Below are 13,181 nucleotides of genomic sequence, written 5' to 3' on the forward strand. Positions count from 1 at the left end.
CCCTTCAGGAAGGCGATGGCGACCTCCACGCTGTCGTCAGTCGGACGCTCCAGCAGCAGAGTGAGCATCTCCAGACACAACACCTCATGAGCCTGAGGGAGAGACGTGAACACACTCCATTAGAGCTGAACACGAACACTTGTTCTCTTTTGCAAATGTTGACGTCCGACGGCAGGACCTACCACGTTCTGGTTGATGAGATGAGCCACAAACTTGGAGGCTGTAAGGCACTGTTGCTGGAAAACAAAAGACACACTGATTTGAATACATCGGTAATCCTCATACAATTGCTGAACAAAGACAAAGAAGCCAATATTTATGATACGAAATATTATTCACATTTAATGTCAATAAAAGGAGAAAATGCTCAATCTAAAGTGTGTTTGAACAGTATTTTAAGATGTGTATGTTTATAGAAATACCTCACATTTGTCTAGCAAAGCTTGTTATTTCATACAAAATGTACCAAACGTGGCTCAGTCAGTAGGGGCTTGGACCGGGAGCTGTAGGGTCGCCGGTTCAAGTCCCCGACCAGGCCTAAAATATGGAGTGTGGACTGCAACTTGGAGAGGTCCCAGTTCACCTCCTGCCCTGCCGTGGTGCCCTTGAGCACGGCACCGGACACCCCCCTTACCCCCTCACTCCCCGGCGCTTTACAATAGCTGCCCACTGCTCCCAGGAGTCTAGTAAGACTCCTGGTACTAGGATGGGTTAAAAGCAGAGAACACATGTCACTGTGTGCTCTGCATGTGTGACCATTACAGGGGGTTTCATCCCTCCCATTCTATCTATCTAAAAGGCTTGCCTAATTAGAAACTGAACAACAACATATTGCATGAGATGAGGCTTCTACATTACTACAGAAATGGAATCCTGGCATTTGTAAAAACAAAACCATTCTTAACCACCTCTATCCGGCACGTCTTTTAATTCTACTGACTGTCCTGTCATGTTCTGTGCTGTTTCAACATCAAACAAATACAAAGAGAGACTCAGCGAGAGACACAGGACAGGTACCTTGATGTTGCGGCGGTAGCTCCTCCTGAAGGACAGGATGAGGCGTTTGAGGATCAGCTCTCCAATCTGAGGGAACTTGGAGTTGATGATGGAGATGACAGCGGAGTAAACGTGAGTAAAGATGGGAGACGCCGCCTGAGCCTGCAGCATGGAGCGAGCCAGCAGACCCCTGAGAGGCAGACGGGGGGACAGTTACAGCGGGCAGTCAGGCAGAAGCTTTATAGCCCCTCACTACCCCATATTGGTTTCACTCAGTCTGTCTGTGATATGACTTTAGTAATATGAAGTTGTCTGTGTGTGTGTGTGTAATTCTTCACCTCCCCCTGACGATGTTCTCCTGCAGCAGCTCCTGGATGATGAAGACGATGTTCGCCACGTTGACTTTGTTGATCAGGCCGTTGATGGACTTCTTCAGGGCCTCCCAGCTCATCCTCTGATAGGCCAGGCTGCACAGGAAAAGGGCATTAGTGACACACAGGTTATAGAGTGGTATAAATACAAATAGTTGGAACCACAGCCTGAGACTGTGAATTGTTTCATATCGTGTGCTTTCTGTTGATAGGGAGACAAAGCGAAAGGAAAGGCAGAAAACGGGAACAGAGAGAAGATAACACGCAACAAAAGGCCCTGGGCTGAATTCAAACAAGCTATTGCAATTTCATTTACTAACGGAGCTAATCAGATTTGAAAACTCCCTTAAATGCACGACTGGTCTTCATAAGAACAAATGTGAATATCGATCTACAAACTGATATACGAGTAGGAAACGATCTGAATGAGTTGAGGAACCACATCTTAAAGACTGTGTTCTAATCTTAGCTGCTATAAATACATCAAAACACTCTTACCTGGTCTTGTCTGTGATTTGCTGCTGCATCATGCGCAGCTTGGCGGGGGGGATGTAAGCTCCACCCGTCCTCGTCAGGATCGGGTCGATCTCCTCCTTCTTCTTCTTGACTGGCGGCTCCTCTGCGGTCCCTGGCTCCCTGTCAGCTGACGGGGATCCGGAGCGCCCTCGCCTCCTCTGCTCCCACTCTGCATCTCGGTTAGGTCGCCGGTCAAAACGCGCGTCCCTGTCGTCTCGGCGAACATCGTAGCGATCGCTGGGGGAAGAGACAAAAAAAAAAAAAAGGGTTTTAACATTTGTTGAGGTTGTGTTTTTGTTTTTTAGGTGTACCAAACGTTGAATTCGATCAAAAGAAAGAGAGGGAGGAGATTTATTTTTTGGTATTCAATAAATTAGGTACAATACATAAGAGGCTGCAATCTGATTCTTATGTTGTCTTTAATGTGCAATGTGTTCTATGACCCGAGGACCTTTCTTTTAAACTAATAGAAAGTCACCAACTAAAATGATGGCAAGCCAATAAGAAGCAGCGTTGGTTACCGATCGTGGCGTCCTCTGTCGTAGCGCCCGCGGTCTCTGTCTCTTGACCTGGACCGCTCTCGTCCTCTGGACCTTGACCTGTCCCTGGATTTGGACCTGGATCTGTCTCCCTCTCCCGATCTCTCCCCCTCTCCCGATCTGGATCTGTCTCGGTCTCTGGATATGGATCTGTCTCTGGACCTAGATTTGGATTTGGACCTCTGGACAACAAAAAAACAAAGACTGTCAGCGATATTTCTTTTGATCTCTTCATTTGAAAAGGAATGTCACTTTGAGTTTGAAAATAATTGTTTAACAACTGGGAATTGCGTTTACATTTTAGCCTGTGCACTTTATACAACTTAAGATTCAAGTAAACGGACCAGAAGAACACTTCACATTTCTGCTTCATGTTTAACCTTCATCATTCAAAAAGGATTAAAGGAAACAATGATGTTGCTCCCTTGATGAATGATAAGGATAAACTGTAAATACATTATAACTTTTTGCATTTTTAAATTGATCATTCTTACCTTGATCTGTGCCACACTACTCCTGAGCCTTCGCAGTGCCCCTTGATGTTCTTCCTCATCATCACTGCTGGTGCTGTCGTCTGAGCTGCTGGAGGCAGGACCCCCAGGGGCAGGACCCCCAGGGGCAGGACCCCCAGAGGCCGGGCTCCCGGAGCGGGACCGGGCTGCAGGACTGGCTTCACGGGACGGCTTCGTCTGGGGTTCTGGGCTTTTCTCTATAGGACCCTCCTGTTTGGGCTTTTCTGCTGCAGGACTGGCCTCATCTTCTGAAGGTCCTGAAGGCAGAGAGGGAGAGAGCAGCGTTATCAGATGATACTACATCTACAATTACTACAACTGCTAGCAATGCTGCTGTTCCTACAACAACCTAAAATAACGAAAGCAGGTTTTACTCACCACTTGGTTCCTTCATCTCAGGAATGGGACTGGGACTTCTGCTTGGAGAGTCCATACCTGAAAATATATGCATGCACATGAATGACTTTGGAGAATAGGTACTAAAACAGACATCACAGATCAACTTATATGTGATAAGCAGAAATATTCTGTTGATGAACACAAGAGTCAGACAGCACTTATAGCAATACATTAAACTATACATATAGTGTGTATTTTAGATAGCAGAAAAGCTACAGTGATCATCACTTTTAAATATCTCGTCAGTCTCTGCATAATATTACAAAATGGCTTTACAATTGATTGCAGATGTGTTGCTCTGACACCAATCGGCCTTCTATGCGGAAGAGATACCTTTCTCGATGAATTACACCATAACACATTGGATTAGCAGGTGGAAACAACATAAAGCCAGAGATGATGTCTTCCATTTGATTATTAGGAAAGCCCATAATAATCACATCTAAGATGCTGTTATCATCAACACATAAGCTTTTATAGATGACAGATGGATTGAATTAATACAATGTTCTATTTTTCTGTCGATCAACTTATTGATGACTAGAACAATATCTAATTTCTAGCAGAAAGACACATCACTGATGAGATTTTCTGAATGTTTGTATGTGTGCTGTCTCACGGTCTTACAGACTGCTTCTGGACAACAGCATATAAAAACATCATCACAAACGCAGGATATATTCTATTCATGTTAAGTTCACTGACTCTTTGAAGTTAAGTGTCTGCAGACTTTCACTTAAAACTTAGAACTTGAGAGTTGTACCTGTAGCTAATACACAAGAGCAGCTAACACTGACAAGGGCAAGACAAAACTTCAGTAAATCAAAATCAAGTAAACCTTACAGCTAAAGTAGTCATTAAGATTACTTTTTTAAACAACAATATTATTTATAAATTCAAAATAAAAAAAACTCCAACGAACGCATCAGTTTTAAGGCCATGTGTGTTTGGGTGAGCTAAAGTTAGCTAATCAGCTAATCCTACTTCAGCTACATCTGGGAAGCTGAAATGCTCATTATTTGTCCCTAAAACAGCAACACTTTGCTTTTATTTGCGTCTCTGGAAATGAACGATATATTCTTACTTCACTTAGTCTTTTTATGTCCAGTTGTCGTGTTGTTTTCCGCCTTTTCGTTCCTCTGTTAAATCAGTACGTCGTCCTCTGGCGGAAAACGTCGCCCGACAGCTTCCGGATTTCAGAACAAAAGTCGCCGAATTCTTTCTGTACCGCCCCCTGGTGGTGATAACAGTGACCTCCCCCAAAGATGTCCCTTAAGTTATCATAGGGGGAACTTGCATTATCATTGATAAAAACAGTATCTTATATAACGGTTAAATTACATCCACATTCTCAAAACTCAAATCCAGCACCAGACACTTTTTACGCTGCTATGGACAATCTGGCAATAATGCACATTCTGTGTACAATTTTGCAATAATGTACATTCTCAAATATTGAAGTGATTGTTATTTGTATTGATTTTTGTGTTTTTATGTAGGTCTTAATGTGTGCAGATGTAAAAATGTGTCTATGATTCTGTGTATATATGAACATATTTGCATACATACTTTTATACACTTGTTTTTATATTCGGGATTGTGGGAAACGGTATTTCGATCTCTAAGTCTGTACACACAAACAGGAAGATTGACAATAAAGTTGACTTTGAAATTGAAAAGGCTGCTTGTGAAATAGAGAGATAGCGCTTTATTAATATCATAGGAAATTGCTCTGCAAGTTCTCAAAACTTAAATTAGAAAAAAATCCAATAATAAATATAAAGTGTATGAGAAATAAAGCAATAGTACCAGTGCCTACATAAGTAACTAACACCTGCACCTAATATAACATTTCAAGTAAGATACTTTACAAACATAATTGAATTAAGAATAATAAAGTAGTACCAACAAATATCTAAAGGTAATATTGAACATGATATTGAAAAGTAATATTGCCCAGGATATTGATATTGCTGTTTTAAGTGTGTGATATTACATGTGTCCTAACAAAATATATTTTTATACTTTTAGAAATTAGGAATGATCTTCTGTGACATTCTGTTTCACACCTGGTTAATCTCACTCAACGCCTGAAGGTGACCTGATCATGACCATATGGTATGTGTTTTTGGGGCATGAATATAAAATGTTCACAGAATTGAACATTTGAAATACTTGAAGTTGTAGAAGTGGCAGTAAAAATAAAAGAAGCAGAACTCATCAGTACCGAAAATAAATACATCTTTATTATTCTCATCTCTCATCGCATGGGAGTAATACCTCCCATGCATCCCGCTGAAAAGACATCAATACAAAATACACATGATCATTATTAGGCATTAACAGAAATTAATAGACACCAACAGACAGAGCAGGGAAATTAGAAGTGTGCGAAAGATTTTCTTGATCAGATACAAATTAAAATAAAAGCACGTTTGAGCCTCAGAGTTCACAGCGAGTGTTGGTCCAGCAGAGTAAGGTTTGTGATCAGTGAACATAAAAAATGAAATGTTTAAACAAACACAAAGTCATAAATGTTGAAGAGAATCGAAGGTCAAATGCATGTTAGTAGTGATTTAGATAAAGGAATGATAAAGGAATAACAAAGGCTGTGGGATGTGGCTGACAAATCTAATGTCAGTCTGTAAAGACATTTTGTTAAATATTGTTCCACAAACACAAACCATTATTGAATTGAGTGTGTTCGTCTTGATTGACAGGCCTCTCGGACACAACACACAGTCCTAAATGCTGATGAAACATTTTTTCAGTTCAATAGTTAGGCAAAGTCAGACCCCTTCTGGTAGACGACCATTGAACCTCATTTGGAATAAGATTACTAAACTACTAATTGTACCATTAATTACAAATATGATGTTTGTCAATTGAACAATTATTTTGCAAGTCAAGTAAAAAGTGTTTTTGCAGTTTTTCATAAATATGTCATATCATAACTTTCTCTCCTGCGATGTATATGTTTCGGGATGTACTCACAAGAGGAACAGGTCTTCTTTTGCTCGATGGCTGATAAAAAAGATCATTAGTCGCTAAATAAAACACATCATGTAGAATAACGTAACATTTGTTCCTAAAACATAGCTAGAGACGTAGTTCATGGGACTTCTTGACGTGCAAAATCTACTTTTAAATTGACAAACACGTGTTATTCAGGGCATAAATTTAACAGATGAAACCTAACCTTAAACATAGCCTTTACATATTGTACATATCTTTCAAAAAATTCCCATGATGTAAACTGGCAGATGTTTTCTTTTGGTCATTAGTGGTGAATTGTTTAGTGATAAATCACCTCAGTGGATTTTGTACAAAGAAGAGCAAAATCTAGAGTTTCTCTCAATAAAACCAGCAAACTGCAGATTCATTTCTGTCAGATGTACTGGTAGACATGTTGAGTTGAAGTGGTGCAGGATGACCTGAAATGTTAACATTGATTTACTCAGTAATCAATACATATCTATATATTATTGCACACAGATTTGTAATTGGTGAGTCGGTAGCTAACATTCCAACACAGCTAGTTGGATAATTAACCGCAAAATCAAAAATACAAATGTATCTTCTTACAAAAAGTGTTATTTATCGATCTAGATTTTTTTGTGGTGAAATGCTGAGTGTTGCGACATTTCGGCCGTAGAGATGTTTGCCTTTCTTTGAATATAATGGCACTGAGCTTGTGAAGCTATAGACTGCTATACAAATACATTTGAACTCAACAGCTCATCCCTACATGATCTGCTGGCTAAGCTCCTCCTTATGATTGAGCAGAACATCATCATCATCATCATCATTACTGTCACCATGACAACTTACTGAAACCTGCTTGAACTCCTCAGTAGCTCACATGCCATCACACACTAACCTCATCACCTGCTCTGTAGCAACCACCAAACACACGCAGGCACGACATTCTGTGAAATCCTTTCAGTTCAGGATGAGTTCGGCCATGCTGAGCAAAACCCAGCACGACAACATGAACTGTGAATGAGGCGAGAGGAACAGACGCACGATGACAATGATGATGACGGTGATGAAGATGAAGGAATGTTGACTAACATGGGACAAAATACATCTGTAATGACACATCTTTAAGACCTCTTAGAACCCTTTGCATCAAGGTGAAATGTGCATGGAATGAGTAAAAGCTAAGTAAGACTGCGATTATTGAAAATTAAGGAATGTTACCCAAAGCTAAAAAGGAAGAAAAAGTTCAGATTAAACCGCATTAATGCACTTACAGTATTTCTCAAAGAAGTCTGTCACCTGTTTGTCGCTCTGATGCCATTGAAAGTCATTCAGCCAAATCATTATTATGATAATTATTATTATTAGGGAAGCCTGATCTCATATGATACTTGGATCTAGGGCAAAATAACTTGATAGGGACATTCACAGGACTGGGACTGTAGTGGTGAGACTGGCAGTGTAATGTTAGTAGTACTAGATGTAGTACTCGTAGTATTAATGGCAGTGGTATTACTTTAAGGCCTAGCTTTGATCAAAACAGCTTAGAGAAAGGAAACGTGAAGAAAAAAGGCAACAGCTTTCTGCTGGTGGCTCACAGGCTGGTGTTCCCAGCATGCATCACACCGGCACATTCGAACCAAATAGACACGTAAACGTCCTCGTGGCTCTGCGTCCCGCCGGAGGCACCACAGGTGGGGGGGGGGGGGTGTTGTTTCATCATCAGTGTTACAGACATACAGTGTTGAAGGCACATAGTGCTCCACAGAAACAGTGTTACTCAGCTATACAGTGTTACAGACGGACAGTGTTGCCGTGGTTATGAAGGCTGAAGGTGAAAGGGGGCAATGCTTTGCTGTTGCTGTGTTACAGGGGTTGTCGGCTGCCGGGCTGGGGTGATTGCCGTGGCGACACGGCAGCCAGCAGCTCGCTGTAAATTTCCTGTCGAACCTCCTGCGCCAAGCTCTCTCGAATCTGGAAAACAACAGAAACATTATAAACAACAAGCAGATCCCTTTCTGTTTTTTACACTGTTTTAATGTCATCAAAGAATAATATGGAAAATATTATCTCATTTGGCGTTTTCCCTTTACACACACAATTAAATAAGAATTTTAACCAGTAAAATCCTGCACTAGTTAGAGTAAAAGGTTACCTCTTTGATGAGCTGCTGCAGGTTCCCGACTCTGGCTCCTCTTGCTGCCCCTTCCTCTTCTGGTACTCCTCCTCCTCCTCTTCCTCTGTCCGGCTCGTGCTCATCCAGCTCCTCCTCCTCTTCTTTTTCCTCAGTGTGTGTGATGGATCGAGGAGGAGGGACAGGGTTAATGTTAATTGTTGCCCGGTACACGCCTCCTTTCTGCCGGCTTCCACCTCTGACTGGACTGGAGGATCGGGACGAGGGGTTACTGGAGGGGGCGTGGCCATCATCACTGAGCTCTGATTGGAGGTAGAGCTGCTCTCTGAGGAGGTCTGACACCTGGACCGGAAAAGGTTGTGCATTAAGATGAAGTTTACACTGTGAGCTTTATATTCAATACGAGTATATGTGTGTGCTTACTGGCTCCATGGCTCTCAGTGCAGAGGCGGTGGACAAACTGTCCACACTGCCGCCTCTATGGAGACCCTGAGGAAGAGAGTAGGACACATGACGATAAGAGTCGAGACAAAAGGCATTTTAGAAAAAGAACACTTTTTGAGTGTAATTTGAAAGCTTTGTCAACTGAATATGACATTGTGCAGATCTGCATCACCTCTTGTCTTTACGTCACAGGTGTTGAAAAGTCTTCCCCTTATATCTGCTCCACAAGACTCCACGCTCAATTGGGACGGCTCTTACTGTTGTCTGGGATTACCCCTCTTTCTTTCTTTTCACTCTTTTCTATATTATTTGAAGGCTGTTGTCCTTTTTTTACTTGTACAAATTGTAGTCCAAATCAGATAAATAGTCTCAAAAGGGTTGTGAAAACTGCTGTAACAGCTCTTTATGAAATAGAAGCATATATATGTTGTATCCAAATGTGTAATTGATAATTAACCCTGTGGTATCAAAGCAATATAAAATACAACTAGCTATGAACGCTGGATATTAAGATGCACTGTGTGTACCCTGTGTGGTGGGCTCTGTGTCAGCTCCATCAGTCGGTCCTCCAGCTGTTGTTCCAGCTCCTGCAGCTCCTCTCTGACCGCCGACCTCAGAGACTGAAGCTGCTCCACCTCCATCCTGAAAACACACAAGATGTTTGTTATGTTCATCATATACAGTCTCAGGGCTGTGATCATCTGTTTGCTGTGATGATTGTTTGCTGTGATGACTCACCTGTCAGCAGGGCTCAGGTGTTTGTAGACCTGAGCCTGCTGTCGAATGATTGACAGCTCCAGGTCCATCATCTGACTGCGGAACAAGTTCAGGCTCTGCTTCTTCTGCTGAAACGCTGCCAAAGACTGTAAACAGAGAGAGACAAAGGTAAACACACCTGACTGATGACACTAACAATATTGACATTTGAAGCCATATAAAGCTAGTATTTCAAGTTACTATATTACTATGAATTCAAAAACGATGGGATGTATGCACGTTATGTATGGAGCATATAGTCTTTGCATATTATCTCTTTGTAATGACTCAGTCAGAGAACATATCTCCTGACAGTGTTTGTGTAAAAGCTGTACATACGTTTAAAGTAGTCTTTACTTACTTAGGAGCATTTAACGCACAAGCTAAGCCACAAAAAGCAATAAGGGATGATGATACCTTGTGGCTGGGCAGACTCCCTCTGGGCTCACTGAACACATCCGGAGTGCCGATTCGGGTCTAGATTAAGACGACAGTGTTGTTAGGACAGGAAGTGGAACATGACAAGCTGACCAGGGATAGGTAAAAGCTAACCGAGGACTGGACGATATGGAACAAATTTGATTAATTAATTTATTTTTGGTTGAATATATTGATCCTAAAAAAAAAGCAGATAGTTAATTATGGTTTGTAATATACAATTATTTATGATCAGAAATCCAGCTGAGGACAAGCAAGGCATCCAACAATACTGATCTCCAGTACCTGCCCTGAGTGACTTTGGAGAACGTCAACTCACCTTTAAAAAAAAAAAAAACTAAAGTAGGACAATAACATAAACTAACTAACCAATCAAGGTAGCTATGGCAACACCCGTGTTCTGCCAGTTATATTCACAGTTCTTTTTTCAAAACGTGTCTTTAAAAGAGACCATCGATGGATATATATGTTTCAGTTCCGTGGTTTGGAGGCAAGGTAAAGTGGTGAAATTATTCAAAATAAAAACTACACTTTAAGTGAGATTCAGATTTGTTTTAGGTGCTAGAATATGGTTTGCTGCTGCCGCTTTCCACAACATTATATTGCTTGACTCCTGTCTTGGAATTCCTTCTGTTTCTCCACACTAGGGACCTGCAGACTGTCATTTATTGCAGGTAATACACTGACTATGGATAAGTTCATCATACAAGCCCACTTCAACAAACCAAAACACTTTAAGAGAGTGAAGAGCACTGACCTGGCTCAGGCCCTGAACCGTGTCTTTGATGTCGTGCAGGACCCTCCTCAGCTGCATCTCAGTGCTGGACGGGCCATGGCTGGCTCCTGGACTGGGAGCAGCATGAGGATTGAGCCCCGGGTGGAGGCTGTGACCCGAGCCCAGGGAAGAGGCCAGGCCTGGGTAAAAGCCTGCATGAGGAGTAGCAAACCCTGGGTGGAGGCCATGTTCTGGGGCAAACGGCGGACCCTGTGTGACGGGGTTGTGGTACGCTAGGTGTGGGTTCATGTTGTACATATTGTAACCAAGGTAGGGGGATGCAAACTGTGAGCCGTCAGGAGAGGAGTTGTAGGGTGACTGATGGCCATATAGATGATTGTAGGCCTGTTGGTGCATTGCTGGAGTTCTAGGATGAAGGTTGCTGTGCTGACCAGGTGAGGACTGATGAAAGTTGGGGAGGTTGCCATGCTGGGGGATTGTGGAAGTTGGAGGTTGGCAGAAACTGTTTAGACAAGAATGAAGGGGCAAGTGTTGGTGCTGAAGGAGGTTAGGAGCACTGGCGTACGGATTGAGATTGGAGGGATACTGCTGAGGAGGGTTTAGAGGGGAGGGGTATGGGCTGGGATTAGGATTTGGGCTTGGGTTTATGTACTGAGTTTGAGGATTAGGATAGCGAAACATCATCTGGCCTGAATTCCAACTCTGCTGGTTTTGCTTGGTGCTCATTTTCTGTTGGAACTGGCCCGGATGCTGCTGATTGGATAAGAGGTCGGGAACGCTCTGGGTGCTCCAGCAGTGGCCAAGGCTTCCTGGGGACCATTCTGGAGGAGGGCTGCTGCTCTGCAGGGAGCAGGTGGAGCGCAGCAGGTAGCGTGGGATGGGCTTCGGTGGGACGGGACCTTCAGGGGGAAGCCTTGGTGGTTTGTTGATAGAGTCTGAAGAGGAGGAGGGGTTTATGATCAGGGTAGACATACAGTTAATTGATCGTTCCTCCCCTTCCTCTTCCTCTTCCTCGTCGCCTTTATCCTCAGGAGTGTATTTGAAGGAGTACCTTGGCTGCGTGCAGGACACCTGTCCTCGCCCAAACTGGATCCTGACAGAGGACACAACCCTAGAGGGGGAGAGGAGCGAAGAAGGCAAGGAGCAGGACCTCTGCAGGGGGACGCCACGTCTTCCTCGTCCTCTCCCTGGGATATGGGTCAGATCATGACCATGGGACAACTGGCACTGTTTGGCTCGGTACAGAGCGCAGAGGACTGGAGACGATGGAGGAGGAGGAAAACAAAGTGGACCAGAATCGTCCAAGGTTCCTTGCTCTACCTGGGCCTGTTCCTCAGCACCCGCTCCCTCTGTGGGTGGTTCTGCGTCTGCAGCGGTCTCCGTCTGATTCGGGGTGTGTTCCAACTCTGGTTGGGATTCTTGTTCTGCAGCAGGTATAATCACCTGTTCTGGTTCTGGTTGGGAATCATTCTGGTGTTCACTTTCAACTAGCTCCTCCTCCCTGATCTCATCCTGTTGCGTTCCTATGCTCTTGGGTAGATGGTGCGCTGAGTACTGCAGAATCTGCCCTAAACTCCCATCATGCTCTTCTTCCCTGGATCCACTTCTCCCTTCAGCCTCAGCAGCAGCAGCAGCAGCACCAGGACCAGGACCAGGACCCGCCTCTTCCTCACAGGTGTCTGGCATCTCAAAAGCTGGTTGGTCCATTGGGACCGGCGTGGCCACATCTAGTGAAGGGTGTGACGTCACGGTGGTCTCGCTGTCACAGCTGTCACTGCTCTCCTGCACCTAATCACAACCAATTTATTCGCCAGTTAGTGGATGAAGAACCAAGATGAAGTTAAAGAATACAACAATGTAAAAAGAGAGATTGGATTGAACATCTGCATTAAAAGTTGGTGTTCTGAACAGAGGTACAGGCGGTAAAGACACGAAACAAAACCCAAACAGACCTTGAGGTAGATGTTGGAGTCTGCAGACGGCTCCTCAGCAAAACCACTGCTGTCTGATTGCTGACTGACTGTCCTCAACAGGTCTGAGAGACACAAAGACAATGACACACTATGATTACTGCTGCAGTACATCGTCTGTCCAGCTGGTGGCAGAGTAGAATCATTTACACTGAGCCTAAAGCAGAAAGTGACAGGACAGTCTGTCCTCACTGACATCTGTGTGTACTAAGGAAAAGGAAACAAGTTTATTGCACACAGAAACAGGCTGCACATATACTGGATAGCAATGCAGCATGCAAGAAGTAGACGACTAGAAAGTTAACATACTGTAGATGCAGGGATTTTTAATTTTTCAATGCATCTAGGTCAGTATGAATGTCCACATAACTTTTGTTTGTTAACAATA

The 13,181-nt window shown here is 43.2% G+C and overlaps 2 protein-coding genes across 2 annotated transcripts; both read right to left on the reverse strand.

The window, feature by feature from the left end:
• Positions 1-5: 5 nt before the first annotated feature.
• On the reverse strand, positions 6-4,568 carry cwc22 (CWC22 spliceosome associated protein homolog; the record flags this gene model as incomplete). Its single annotated transcript, XM_079695789.1, has 9 exons — positions 4,418-4,568; positions 3,313-3,369; positions 2,917-3,191; positions 2,405-2,604; positions 1,866-2,120; positions 1,335-1,463; positions 1,018-1,186; positions 183-236; positions 6-92 (listed from the first exon to the last, which is right to left on the reverse strand). Coding segments are annotated over exons 2-9 (1,224 nt in total), but the record flags the coding sequence as incomplete, so codon positions are not given.
• A 989-nt stretch (positions 4,569-5,557) lies between these two features.
• On the reverse strand, positions 5,558-12,907 carry LOC307027521 (protein ITPRID2-like; the record flags this gene model as incomplete). Its single annotated transcript, XM_079695790.1, has 8 exons — positions 5,558-8,289; positions 8,471-8,791; positions 8,873-8,938; positions 9,421-9,535; positions 9,632-9,756; positions 10,067-10,126; positions 10,845-12,611; positions 12,776-12,907. The coding sequence occupies 8 exons, from the start codon at positions 12,905-12,907 to the stop codon at positions 8,182-8,184; spliced, it is 2,694 nt and encodes an 897-aa protein (XP_079551916.1). The 3' UTR covers positions 5,558-8,181.
• Positions 12,908-13,181: the final 274 nt, after the last annotated feature.

The sequence above is a fragment of the Notothenia rossii genome (genome assembly GCF_949606895.1).
Source record: "Notothenia rossii genome assembly, contig: scaffold_660, whole genome shotgun sequence".
Taxonomy (NCBI): domain Eukaryota; kingdom Metazoa; phylum Chordata; class Actinopteri; order Perciformes; family Nototheniidae; genus Notothenia; species Notothenia rossii.